At 43.1% G+C, this 14,897-nt stretch overlaps 1 protein-coding gene across 1 annotated transcript in view; it reads left to right on the forward strand.

Annotated features, from left to right (window-relative positions):
- The first annotated feature begins 4,740 nt into the window (after positions 1-4,740).
- Positions 4,741-14,897, forward strand: part of GPT2 (glutamic--pyruvic transaminase 2) — a 42,998-nt gene continuing 32,841 nt past the window's right edge. The window contains exon 1 of the mRNA XM_034788647.1: positions 4,741-5,512. Coding sequence (XP_034644538.1) covers positions 5,165-5,512 — 348 coding nt within the window. The 5' untranslated portion in view covers positions 4,741-5,164. The remainder of the gene's footprint in view (positions 5,513-14,897) is intronic.

Below are 14,897 nucleotides of genomic sequence, written 5' to 3' on the forward strand. Positions count from 1 at the left end.
GGACATTAATTCCAAAACAGTAGATTACCAATGATGATATGGAAATGCCAATAGTGATTCCCAGCCTACCTCTTGCTTCCCTGGCTTATGAATCCATATAGTGGCCATCTGGACAGTGCCAAGGAAAGATTCAACTTCCAGCTCAGCAGGGGCAGAATGACTGGGGAATGTGCTTCTGGTAGATTGAAGGGACACTGGTGGTATTTACTCACTAGCTTAGATCTCAGTGAGAAAAACATCCCAATGGTTATAGCTGGATGTTGTGTACTGCATAATATATGTGATATAAAGGGCGAAAAGCTGCTGTCAGGTTGGAGATACACGGTGAAATGGCTGTTTGCTAAATATGAGCAGACACCTGGGCTAGTAGAAGAGCCCAACATAGAGCTATGTGTTTGAGGTAGGCTTTAAAGGTTCATTTGCATTGTCTGCCACAGTAGCATTCTCCCTTGCTGGCTTGAGATAGTGTCTGTCTTGGATAATTTAAATAATGTATTTTTGGGTTTTTTTGCCTGCTGACGTCTGTTGTGTTGTGCCTGCTGCAAATGATAAATCCTGCTGGGCCTGGGGCTTTGTTTGCTGCTATGAATTGTGTGGACCTTGCTGTAAGCTTATAAATATGGCTGGGTGTTTTCCTGACACTGAATTCTATGGTGCATGGTTTTAATGTCAACAAAATCAAATGGACTATCTATCACCTAGTTAAGCAGCTATTCTTTAGCAGAAAGAAAGGCGTGAGTAAGAAATTTACATCTTCTCAGACAGATTTGCTATAGCCTGAACCCCAGCTGGAGATGATTCTCAACAAGGAGGAAATGAAGAAAGGAGGCCCTAAATTTCCTCTCCCCCTCGTTTCTACTCAGGACATCAACAACATTTGAAAGATTAAGGAAGACTCATTGAACTGGGGGAGTGGCCTGGCTGAAAGAATTCAGCCAGACTGCTGTAAGCATATGGTGAGAGAAACCTTTTGCTTTAAATTCACTTAGCTTGTTAAGTTAGATTTTAGTTTGTATTTTACCTTTTGTTTCTTTGTAACCAATTCTGATATTTATGCCTCATTACTTCTAATCTCTTAAAGTCTATCTTTCTGTACAATACCGCGTTTACAATGGTGCCAGTGGCACCATGGCACCTGGCCCGCTCCGCTTGAGGCCCCATGGTGCCAGTGGCACCATGGCACCTGGCCCGCTCCGCTTGAGGCCCCATGGTGCCAGTGGCACCATGGCACCTGGCCCGCTCCGCTTGAGGCCCCAGGCTCTACCAGCACTTCTCTGCCCTCATGACATACATAAAGGCTAAAACTATCCATATACCATTATTATAAGCATGTGATTTGAACTATACAGCTATTCATAGTAATTTGGTGGAGGTCAATCATATGAGAGCATGTGCTAGATGTAGCTGGTCATTCTGCACATCAAGACTTTGTTCTAGAATTCACTGTCCAGTCTCAGACAATCATTTATGTGTTGCTGCTGTTTGATCTTTCCGTCTCAGCACCAGTTTAAAAGCTGTTATTCTTTAGCTTCTTGTAACTGCAAGAAAACCAAATTCTCTCTCTTACCACTTTAGTGAGGACATGGAATAAGGGAATCAATGTAGAACTTCCCTCTGCTAAACACCACTTGCTCCCCTATGTGCTCTATTATGGAAACTTGTGTTCATATGATTTGCACAGAGTACAGAGACTGCTGGTTGGTCATGCCAGCTGATCACATGTTGACCAGTTTGCAAAAAGCAGTCACAATTGACATCTATACATCGTGAGCTTGTAATGAATGTACGCCATGGGTAGTTTGTTTCTGTACGACAAAGAGCTTTTTACGGACGACCAGCTACATAAGGATATTTTGCCCTCCTGTAGGGGATCACAAAACATTTTACAAATATTTATTAACTGAACATCACAATAATCTTTGTTGGAGAGATGACCGTTAGCCTCATCTTATAGGTGCATACACTGAGTCTGAGTGACCTGCCCAAGATCACAAAGCAAGTCAGTGTTTACTTTTGGGGTGAACACCTGACTCAACTAATGTCAAATGAGTTGTCATTAACATCAGCAGGGCCAGGATTTCAACCCAGGACTCCAACTCCACCATATTATCTGATAGACACCACCACCTCCCCTCAGATAAAAGATTTATATTTAAAAGTACATTAAGAGGGATGTACTATAGGTAGACTAGGGTGACCAGATGTCCCAATTTTATAGGGACAGTCCCGATTTTTGGGTCTTTTTCTTATATAGGATCCTATTACCCCCATCCCTATCCCGATTTTTCACACTTGCTGTCTGGTCACCCTAAGGTAGACGAAGGTATATTTATAATCATAATTATAAAACCGGTACTTTTTTACCTATACTATAAAAACAAGTATATAATTACACCTAAAAGAATATTAAGGTCTTTTCATTATTCCTTTCATTTTTTATCATTTACTTTTTGCATTTCTCAGCTTGGAGAAGAAAATGAAGCTATTCGTTTTCATGTCATGTACATTTAATTACAATTCATTTTCACTTTCATGTTAACAAGCCCTATTTCAATGCAATAGTGCATGTGTTACAAACTCAGAGGATAGTATTTATTACTCTTAAAAGCAGCTACTGGAATTATAAACAATTGAAACATTTCTATTTGAGAAAAGATTATTTTAAATCACTTTTATTTTTGTGCAGCAAATTTGACTTTAGTGTCTCTCTAATTCAATTTGAAACCTTTTATTTTAGAATGTTATATTGATCCAGCAGCAAATTAATAATACTTTGATCTTTTTCATTAGTAGTCAAAAGCAGGCTTCAATAAATGTTCATTTTTGGATATGTTAGTGAGTCATTGCTTTAAAGGAATGTTGTCAAAGTCGACAGGCCCCAAATGTGATCTCTCCCCTTTCAAACAATAAAAAAGTAGCATTACCATAGTCTTAAAATCCATTCTCCAGTATAGAAGAGGTCATCAGCCTATACAAGACAGGCTACAAATATCTTAAAAAATGAATGTTTGTTTGAACTGCAACCAAACAAATCCTCCTTCCCAGGAACCTGAATTCCTAACACATGGTGCTCCCCTGAGTCTCTTGTTGTTGATTTTGTTTTTTGTGGGGGAAGGGAGGACTGTGTTTATTAACCCTAACAGCATAGAAAGTGTAGTATACAACAACAAACAAAGATTACAACATGTTCACAAAAGAACATTGCTAAAGAAGGTTGGAGGAGTGAGTTTATTGTAGGGATGTAATAAGTATCTCAAGGAAGAGAGTAAAAATACCAGGAGAGTCTTTGCAGCACATAAAGAAGGAACCAAAAGAAATTTAGAGCTTACAACATTATACCACACAGAAGACTAATAGCCTTGGTGATGTGGACAAAGACAGTATGAACCAACCAGCATCTCTATCCTATGGGACAGGGAGAGCAAGTGCAGCTAAAACAGAAAATCCCCTCTCTTCCCCAGCAGCTTTCCTTCTGTACATCAGCTTGGAAAGAAGAAAGCAATCCCTACCTCTGAGCCAGGACAAATGAGAAAGGGCCTCCTCTCCTATAATAGCTTGGAGAGGGACCAAAGAGACCACATGCACCTGTCCACCTCCCTCTTCAAAGCTCTCTTTCCTGCTCTTGCTCCTCGCCCCCTGAAGTAAGTGGCCAAACTCCAGCTGATTTTAATTAAAATAGGAATGGCTCCCCCAAGAGAAGAAATGAGCCTTCCCCTTCCCATCAGCTAGTAAGAATAAGGAGAAAAAGAGAGAACCTTTAATTTTCTGAGAGAGGGGGAGCTGCTAGTCTAGGAGAATATGCTGGAATAGCAAAATGAGTGCCTGAAATTGCTACTGTTTACTTGAGCACCTATTGTAATTTAACGTTCCTTCAACCTATGAACTGGCTAAGCATCATCAGCACCCGACAGATGGGGTGATATATAGATGAAACAAGAAATAAACTAGAAAGTCAAGTTAAAATTGAAATTCCAAGGAGACAAGAAGCAAGGGCAGGAGAGAGGGGATCTGTTTTTGCCAAACGGACAGGGACAAAAATCAGCAGAGAAAAGATATCGAAAGGTTTCTAATAGGCTAAAACAACAGAATACCAAAAAAAAAAAATTTTTTTTTGAAACAAAAGGAGTATAATCTAATACTTTAAGTGAGGTTTTGGGAGCCAGTCTTGCTTTGTACCCTAGGGAAAGCATTTTAATCTCTCTCTCTCTGTATCTCAGTTTCCATATCCGTGAACTGGGAATAACACTATTACTTACCCCAAATGTCTGTGTAGTTTAACGAACATCTGTAAGGGGCTTTGAGACTTTCGGATTATAAACGCAAAGTAACAGTGTTTCTAAAATGTAAGTGTCCTTTTAAACTACTGCCTTACTCGGTCCTGGTTCCAGGATGATGCAGCAAAGGCTCGCACCAGCCTCCAAACCTGCGGCCAGTGCCAGCTCTCATCGAAGATACCAGATATCTATGCTGTTTTTTCCCCCTCTAACGAGGGGTGGTAGGAGGGAAATAGCTCCATTATTTATTCGGCAGTCGCCACGTTTATTTAATACCCTACAGCATCTTTTATCATGCATCGGCTCCCTCTACCACTTTTCAGCCTACAGCCGACACAACGAACATACATGACGTACCCAGCTTTGAGGGGACTCTGGGTATGGTAGTTTGCTGCCTCATCACCTGATGCTGTGGGCAGGCGCTGTGGAGAGTTTGTAAGAACTACAAACCCCACCAAGCAGCGCGACTGGTGGTCTGGCTGGTGCAAGCTCTGTTACTTTTGCATGCTTGGAAAGCGGGTTGCTAGTAGCAGAGGGTTGAGCGTGTTGGTTCGCAGTTCTGAGCTAAATGGGTTTTCCCGGGACAATGTATTAATGCAGAGATCCTTTCTGCTTTTATTTTAATTTTTTTTCCCCCAACGCTAAGGTGTTGCAATGGTGTGATTTATTGATAACCTGGTGGCATTACAAGATCAGTTGTGTCTATTGCAATTAAGTTTCAAGAATCTGGATGTGGGGGAGACTGCAGAGAACTGAGCATGCACTTGTAACTGTGCCTGTCCACCGGAATTGCTTCTGATTGCACCTTTTATTTGTCTGTGTAGATTTTTAATATTTCCAATTTGTAAAAATTATTTATTATTATTTGGAAGCGGCTATCCGCCAGGAGCATGCATCGGTTTGCAATGCTTACCAAGCAAACTGCGGCAAGCCCGGGCTGTAAAGGGCCAGGGTCCTGCAGGAATGGAAGGAGAAACGTGGCTTTGCGATGCATTGCCTCGCTGGTGGAGGGGAAACAGCACCAGCAGCGCTTTACCCAGCGTACTCGCCCGGGGAGAGAAGGACTCGTGCGTTGGAACAGCGCTGCTAAGGCCTCTGCAGTGAAAATCAATGAGAAGACGAGCAGGGAGAAAATCCTGACGCTGGAGTCCATGAACCCCCAGGTGAAAGCGGTGGAATACGCCGTGAGGGGCCCCATTGTCCTGAAAGCTGGCGAGATCGAGAAGGAGCTGCGGAAGGTGAGGCGCATGGCGAGGCGGGGGTGAGCGCTCGGGCTGATTCCCAGACCACTTCCCTACACTCCTGGGTGTCGGGCAGAGGGAGATGGCGACCCCCTTTGTTCTTCCGGCCACTTGGCCAGGTGTTGCTCTCTTTCTGCCCGGGGCCGTGCTGGGCCAGCCCCCGGCCACTCCTCCGCTGCAGCGGCTCCTGATTGGGGCTGGGGGAACCCAGGAAGGAATGCACGTTCCTGCCCGTCCCCTCCTGCACGTTGGTAATCAGCGGCAGAATTAGCAAAAGAAAACATGGTAAATAAATATCAGACACAGCCTGCGCTTTCTCAAGCCCCCCACTTTCCCGATGCTTGCTTCCCTTAAAGTTTCAGGAAATGGCTTTGTAACCACTTCTGTATAAGGCATTGACAGGGTGAAATTGGGGTGCTGTGAAGTTCTAGCTAAATGGACAGTCAGGTTAAAAATTAATACTTAAAATAATTTTATTACCTTTGTTAGACTCTTACATTAAAACTTAACTAATTTTCTCCCCTTACCACTTTTTTTTTTTTTTTGGCAGTTGAGTCAGGCTGCTGAATGAAACATGTTTTTGTCATCACCCGTTTTTGTTAATGGATTTTGTGGGAAATGTCTTGTAATTTTATGTAACTTCACAATACCTAGAGTAATATAGCCCTCATCCTGACTGGTAACAGGCATGCTAACGCAGTAGAAATAAATAATATCAATACTTCCCCCCTCCCCAACTCTGTTAACTGTCCTTGTCTTTTTAAAATCTTGATCTGATGTAGCATAGTACTATATGTACAAGAAGTGTTAATAGTTATAAAACTAGTCAGGTCTCTTTGGAGGTGGAAGAGGAAAAAGACAATAAACAAATGCTCTCTCCAAAACATTTGTTACTATCTCCTGCCTCATTGCACAGGTCAACTGACATATACACTGTGAAAGCAGTATTTACTTTTCTTTTTCTGCCTTGCCCCTCTAACACTCTTTGGTGTAATCCAGTGCCCCTTTGTGTTTACACAAAAAGGTGAAAACAATGAGGAGTAATTGTGGCACCTTAGAGACTAACAAATTTATTAGGGCATAAGCTTTAGTGGGCTAAAACGGTAAGTGATCAGTTTTCCTTATACAGCAGGTGCATTTAAAATATTCACTCTAATTTTAGAGCTACTATATGTTTAAGTGGTGTTCCCAATTTTAAATATCGGGAATATCCCTGAAACATGTATTATTTCTAGAACTGAAAAGGTCTTAACTACATCCACTATACCCATCATAGTTTTGAATACTTCAGGTCCCTGTTGCTCCCTTCTTTTTTTTCAAGCTGAAGTCATTAAGGCTATGTATACACTACAGCTTATGTCAGCATAATTTGTTGCTCAGGGGTCTGAGTAAACCAGGGATCGGTAACCTGCGGCATGCGTGCCAAAGGCGGCACGCAAGCTGATTTTTATTGGGACTCTGTTGCCAGCCGGGGTCCAGGCTGCCGGCCCGCTCAGCCCGCTGCCTGCCTGGATGAACGGAACCCCAGGCCGGCAGTGGGATGAGAGAGGCCTGCGGCCGGGACCCCGGCTGGCAGGAGCCGGTGGCTGGATCCCCAGACCAGCAGCAGGCTGAGCGGCTCAGTCTGAGTGGCTCAGTCTGCCGGTCTGGGGTTCCTCTGCTGCCCGTGCTGCTGGTCTGGGGTTCCACCTGCTGGTCCCTGTAAAATGTATTACTGGCACGCAAAACCTTAAATTAATGAAGACTTAGCACACCATTTCTCAAAGGTTACTGACCCCTGGAGTAAACCAACCCCGTGAGCAACATAAGTTACACCGACATAAGTGCTAGTGTGGACAATGCTATGTCGGTGGGAGAGCTTCAGCTACCGCTGCTCATAGGGGTTGAAATAGTTAAGCCAACCGGAGAGCTCTCTCCCATGGGCTTAGAGCGATGACATTAGAGAGCTTACAGTGGTGCAGCTTCACCAAGGTAAGCTCTCTAGTGTAGCCATAGCCTTAGACTCATGTTTTCTAAAATGGTCACTGAGGTTGTGTGGCTCCATATTTAGGTATTTTATTTATTCATCTATTTTAAATGTGCCCAACGTGAGACCTTGGGCCTGTTTTTTGGAATATTGAGCACCTACATTTGGGAGTTGTGGATCTTTAGCATGTCTGAAGACTGGGCCCAGAGTGTTCCAAGTTAGGTACCAAAATCAGTCATTGCTTTAGAAAATTTTGGCCTTAACACCTTGGCCTCAGATTCCTCATCTATAGAATCACTACTGATGTTAAAAAAAAAAAACATTTTAGTGATTTAGGCATTGTTATTACTAGCAGTGTTTACACCACAGCTTTCCTGATCAATGTGGACAGACTTTTATCATCTATAACATATATAAACCTGAGGAAAAGTTATGAGTAGCTCGAAAGCTTGTCCTTTTCTTGAGCAGAAGTTGGTCTAAGAAAAGATATTACCTCTGGTTTTGGTTTGTGGAGGATCTTAGTGAGGGGCCTTGTGAAGACTGACTGGCAAATGTGTGTAGAAGAATACTATAGATGGGCTAAATGCAACAAATGACCACAAGTTTTGCCTTTCTAAATTATTTGGTTCTCTTTTGTTGTTATTTATATGATGGATGATTTGGATTCAGAGAGGTTGAGCTTTGCACAAATGATTTTCTGAGTTTAATTCAGTAATGCTAAAAAGAAACTTTTCAAAAGCCCCTTTAAACGTAAACTCCGTCTTTCAGTCATGTCCTGGAGAGAGCTCTAGGGAAGGTCCTAAGACTGTGGTATTATTTATTTGTTTGTTTGTTTTTTAATTTCACACCTAAATTGAAAGGATGATTTCTCTGCCTCTTACGGAGTTTGCTCCCTCTGTGCTATCTCTCCGATGCATTATATGTCAAAACATTTCTTGGGGATTGGCCTCTAAAACTCACTTGCAGGATTGTCGCCGTCACTCTGTCATACAATGGAACTCTGTGCTATCTATGTTTTTAGGAATAAAATATAAACACTTCCAGCATATTCAGTGACTATATGTTTGTTTTGCTAACTAGTGTTGTCCCCTACCTTGATTATGGTTGGAAAAAGCCTTTTTATATAACCTGGGAAACAAATGAATATATTTTCCCAGTTCTTCAATCCTTCTCTCTGTAAGCATATGCATGCATGATACACAAGCTACCTCACTGGCTAAAGGGGCTAACCTTTTGAGAGCCCCTTGTTAACATAAGAAAAAGTCACTGCTAATGGTTTTTATAAAATGCAATTTTCAGCTGTTTGGCTCCTGCTTTGTGGCAGATTTTTCCATGTAAAAAACAAGTTTTTCTTTCTCAAAACAGCACAATGGAATATTATCAATGGCCATCTGTATTTAGGTCCACGTGACTATGCACCGGCTGAAGACAAATAAAGCAAACATAGTTTACTGAGCCAACTAGTGCCTAATGGGAAGGGGGAGGAGGAGGAGATGTGAGAAAGCTGAGTAAGTGTATCTGCAAAGAACGTTGTGATCCACCGAAATATGCAAAAGCAGCTGCAGTCAACACTTTCCTTTCTTGCTGTTGTGCTCAAGTTGTTCACTCCTTGCATTGAATCCTTAACAGCAGTCTGACAGGCACAATTATGTACTTTGAACATCTATTCCTTAAACAATACCTCAGCTAGTAGAATGCTGTTCTATACAAGCAGTGGGTGGCTTTTTATGAACAGAATGATAAATTCCGAGTACCATAATTTATAGTTGAAATATCTTATGTCATCAGATGCCTACTCTAAGTCTATATTTGGCTGCATTGTCGTCAGTATGTGATTGGATGACTTTCAGTTCTGTTTCCTTTTCACAAAAAACACAGTGCGTGCTCTGGCCTTGTGCAGGTTTAGGGACATGGCTGAGAAGGAGCTTGGCTGATTCCCACTGCAGACAGAAGTGATGCTGATGGGTGGGGAGAAGAAGCTTGGAGGATGTGGCAGATGGAGTTGAGAAGGGATGCCAACCCCTTGTCAGTGAGGTTCATACCCCCCATGGACTTCCATATTCATGACTGCTCCTCATTCTTAGGAAGTGGATGTGTTCAGAATTGCCTTCCCCCCCCATCTTCTTTTGCATAAGAGGTTGAAACTCGCTCTGTCTAATATAAACTGTGCCATAGTTATTAAGAAGTGACCAACAGTCTCATTAATTTTTTTCAGTACAATTTCATTTCATATTGGCATGTCAAGCTGAACACATTACCAAAGTATAAAATAAAAAGCCTCTCCCACAGGCAATGTGTCCAGGATAGGTGTCCGTTGTGGTTTGGAAGATTTATCCTGATGTCTTTGTCATTTTATTGTACTTTTCTGACATGGTGGCCAGTGGTGTCCTATTCATTTTGCAGTATCACTCTTTCATTTCAGGGTTACACACAGTTTTTCCTCCTCACTTCTTGACTAAAGAGGTTTTGATTATTTTTGATAATTTAAGGAAATGCTTTTTCTTGAACTCCCTCCTATTTTGGATATTGGAGTGGTCTTGGTTTTTTTAAGTTTCTCTTGCAATGTAATGTATGTGGGTCTAATCCTGAAGACCACTTTGACACTCCAGCTAGAAAAGAATAAGATTGCTTGCTTAGTTGTGCAGGTGGAGCACATTCTATGTGAACTGCATGGATTTCACTGGATTCCAGCTTACACCAATGTAAAAAAAATCAAGTTTTTAATCTATAGAAAATGGGCTGGCTGAAATGTTAATTTGGTTTTTGACTAAATGAATTTTTTTGTTGTTGCAAAAAGTGTCAGCTTTCTGCAAAAGATTTTTACTTTTGTTGAAAAACCAAACCCCCAAAAAACTTTGGCTGAAAACTAAATTTTTATTCGGAGATGCCACCACAGTGTCTCGTGGGTGTTGTAGTCTGGGTGACTTATGCCCCAGTTTTCTATGGTCTGGGCTGTGTCTCCTATAATGCACCATGGTGGCTTAGCAAGCAGGAGAAGACTGTATTGCATCATGGGAAATGTGGTCCAGCCAGGAGGACTGGGCCATAGAAAAGAAGTGGGCCATGAGACCCATGAAATGTAGATCTCATGAGACATTGCACTAGCATTTTCAAATAGAAATTTTTCAGATTTTGACCAATATTTTCCGCAGGAAAAACTTCACTTTCTGACTAACTGCAAGATAAAATTTCCATGCTTTGGGTCTTGGCTACCATGTAGACCCTTTCCCTATTTGAACACCATTGTGATAGTTGAGAGTAACTGCTCCTTCTGGTAGTAGTCGCTGTGGTAGCTTTGAATTTCAGAACGGCTGGAGGCAGTGTGCTTTCAGGGGAAGGGCCTTCAACATCTACAATTTGCTTCTCCCGGCTTCTAGAGATTGTTGACTTTTGAGGCATGGTGCAGAGTTCACTTTGGCTTTTTCCAAGGAGAAGACTAAGCAGCACATGGTGGTGGTATAGTGATTGGAAGAGGCAGGATAGGGGGATTCTTTTTTGTTGACCCTTTTTAGTGCTGGTTTGGAAATGAATTTTTTTTTTTAAATAAGATAGATGATGGTCATATTTTTAAATTAAAAATTAAACAGAATATATTGAAGAGCAAAATATTTGTTGTAGAAATGCATGCTCATTGTTGACCTCTCCTACTTTTCAAATCAACACATTCTTGGAATGGAATTTTCTTTGCTCTATTGTTACAAAAGATAATTTAATACAAATCACCATTGTATTCTGAGGGGTTGAGCTCAAAATACTCCCAGTGCTCAGATAGTTTCATCACTGCCAGAATCCCAGAACTCTTATTTGCAATATATGTAGGAAGCATTTTCAGACCAGGGTGACTAAAGTTTATCCCATTGAACTCCACAATAGGGTCTGCAGTCACTCGCCGTTAAGGAGACAGCAGTGTCCCATCTTATTCGAAGCGCCCAATGCAATGTACTCCATTTTAATACTGATTTGCCACCTCCCAGCAATTGTCAGTGTGTGTCCCCCTGCCTCAAATACATTCCCCCTAGTTTAGACAGTTTCAGTGCCCCTTTGTAAACCTTTAATAGTCATTAAAAATGTTACTTCAGTTCAGGAATTAAGTACCAACTTCCCTCCTCCCACGGGGCTGGAGCCGGAAGCACCTGCTTGCCCTGCTGCAGGTGGAAGCCCCGAGCCTCTGCCCCTCCCAGCCCCTCACTCCCGACTGATTTTTTTTCTGTGGGTCTCTGGCCCCTGATAGAAAAGGTTCCCCACCCCTGTGGTAGGCAAAGAACTGAATGGGCCTGGAGATTGAAGTATGTTTGAAGGGTAAGATCTGCAGGTCAGAATTGAAACATACACTCTGACAATAGTATCTTCTAAAGTGAAACTGTCAAATTAAGTCACAGGTTGTATACAAATGATTTTCTTTATTCATGTTGTCAGTAACAACTTATATTGGTTCAAGTGAAAATTTTATATTCATTTTACTCTTCACTATTTAATCCAGGCGTCAGCAACCTTTCAGAAGTGGTGTGCCGAGTCTTCATTTATTCACTCTAATTTAAGGTTTCGCGTGGCAGTAATACATTTTAATGTTTTTAGAAGGTCTCTTTCTATAAGTCTATAATTAAACTATTGTTGTATGTACAGTAAATAAGGTTTTTAAAATGTTTCAGAAGCTTCATTTAAAATTAAATTAAAATGCAGAGCCCCCTGACCTGTGGCCAGGACCCGGGCAGTGTGAGTGGCACTGAAAATCTGTTTGCATGCCGCCTACGGTTTAAGCCATTGGTTTACTTTCTGTACTTACCTCTGTGTGGACAATGGCAGTAATGAAATCATTTTCACTTTAATAGTCCTAATTTCAGGTTTCATGTGCTGTAATGTTTGGGTTAAAAAACTGGTGTGACTGTTTGGTAACTCCTTTTTTTTTCCTTTTGAGGTTTTTAAATTGTATGGAAACATCTCTTCTGACTTACTAGCCTAATTTAAGGCTAAATGTGAGTTGACAGTGTCCTGGAGCTATGGAAAAGTACAATAACAAACAGTTTAGACACTGACATGTAGAAATATGATTTGACATTCAGGAAAAACCAACAATGACATGATTTATTGATCACACTCAAACACAGGATGGCTAATTTAATATGAAAATTGATGTTTAGCCTAATATGTCTTGAGCAGGGGGAGAAAGCAGTAGAAAAACATCTCCCAGGAGATAGCTCTTGACCTCTGTCACGGAGTCCCCGGGCGATGCTCTGGAACTGCTCCCCACAAAGCCAGTCAGGACTTTGGGGAGCCTCCTCTCCCTTGGAGCAGACTGTCTTCAGGGCAAGAAGCTAACATGGCTTCACCTCCTGGGTCTCTCCTGGGAGCATTCAGCATATGCCCCTCCGTGCGCTTCCCACAGCGAGTCCGCCCAGGCGGGATCCTGAGGAAGCCAAAGAGTTCTGCACCCCCCACTTTGCAGTCAGACATGACTCTCAGCCAGCCAGTAAAACAGAGGTTTATTAGATGACAGGAACACGGTCTAAAACAGAGCTTGTAGGTACAGCAGCAAACGGGACCCCTTGGCCAGGTCCATTATGGGGTTCAGAGAGCCAGACACCCACGTCTGCCCTCACTCCTAGTCCCCAGGTAGCTCCAACTCCCAAACCCCCTCCAGCCCCTCCTTCTCTTGGCTTTGTCTCTTTCCTTGGCCAGGAGGTCACCTGATCTCTTTGTTCACCTTTAGCTATTTCCTTGCAAGGGGGGAAGGGGCCCTGGCCATTTGTTGCCAGGAAACAGAGTGTCAGTGATTTATGCACACTGGCCTTTCCCCACCACCTAGAGACTTAAGAAATGCATAGCGGAAACTGAGGCACACACAGTATTCAGAGGAAACATTAAGAACAGTCCCACTTCGTCACAACCTCATCAAGACAGAACTGTTCTTCCTCATTTGCCTGCACATGTTACGTAATAGGAAGATACAATAGTGCAGTGGTCTCCAGCCTTTTTATGCCCAAGATCACTTTTTGAATTTAAGGGCAACCAAGGATCTACCCCGCTCACTCCACCCCTCCCTCTCTCCCTTGCTCACTCTCCCCCACTGTCACTCACTTTCATCAGGCTGGGGCATCGGGTTGGGGTGCAGGAGGGGGTTTGGGGTGCTGGCTGTAGGAGGGGGCTCAGGGCTGGGGCAGGAGCTTGGGGTGCAGGAGGAGTGAGGGGTGCAAGCACTGGGAGGGTGTTTGGGTGCAGGAGGGGGATCCGGGCTGGGGCAGAGTGTTGGGAGGCAGGAGGGGGAGTGGGGTGCTGGCTCTGGGAGGGGGGTCAAGGCTCGGGCAGGGGGGTTGGGGTGCATGAGGGGGCACAGGCTGCTGGCTCTGAGAGGGTGGTCGAGTGCAGGAGGAGGTATGGGGTACTGGCTCTGGGAGAGGGCTCAGGGCTGGGCAATAGGATGCGGCCTCCCACTGGGCAGCACTTACCTTGGTCGGAGGCGCAGCGAGGCTAAGGCAGGCTCCCTGCCTGCCCTGGTCCCACGCCACTCCCAGAAGGGGCCAACGCGCCCCTGCAGCCCCTGGGTGGGGCGGAGTGAACATGGCTCTGCACGCTGCCCCTCTCTGCAGGCACCACCCTCAAAGCTCCCATTGGCCACAGTTCCTCGTTCCCGGCCTGCGGGGGTGGTGCTTGCAGGCAGGAGCAGCGCGTGGAGACCCTTGTTCCCCCACCCCTGGAGGGGCTGCAGGGGCGTGCTCTCCACTTCTGAGAGCGGCATGGGGCTATGGCAGGCAGGGAGCCTGCCTTAGCTGCAGGCATCCCCACTGTGCTGTGGTGGCAGGAGATTGCAATTGATTGGGAGAGTCCCCAGGATCAACCAGTCGATCAAGATCGATGGGTTGGTGACCACTGGAGTAGTAAAATCTTGCTCTCTGTAACACTGGTGAAAACTGATGCAGATTAGGATGAGAAAGTTGCATTGTTTTATGATTTTGGCAAACATTACTTTTTTGATGTTTTTTTGTGTAAAATCACATGAGTAAAGAGAACATTATGTGATGTGCAATTAGTTTTAAAATTTGCACAGAGAACTTATTTCCTCTGCTTTGATAGTTAAGTGGAAAAACATTCTTCAGAAGCAGATGCAACTTTTAAAAAAAATCCCTCAAACTTCTAATTTATTTTTCAAGGGTAATTGCAACATGCCCTGATAAACACTGCCATATATGTTCAGCAGAATGCAATCCACAAGACACAATAATTCAGTCTTCTCATGAAATATAATGGCAAAATCTTTTCCAAGTTATTCCACTATAATTTAGGAGTTTCTTTAATGGGAGGCCTAATCACATGTACTGAGTATTATATAATTCCTTTATTTAAAAAATGTTAAAATTAAATCTTACATATATTTTTTTTATTTTCATGGACATTCCTCTGACTGGAATCTTGCTGGTACAT

Source organism: Trachemys scripta, chromosome 13 (genome assembly GCF_013100865.1).
Source record: "Trachemys scripta elegans isolate TJP31775 chromosome 13, CAS_Tse_1.0, whole genome shotgun sequence".
NCBI lineage: Eukaryota > Metazoa > Chordata > Testudines > Emydidae > Trachemys > Trachemys scripta.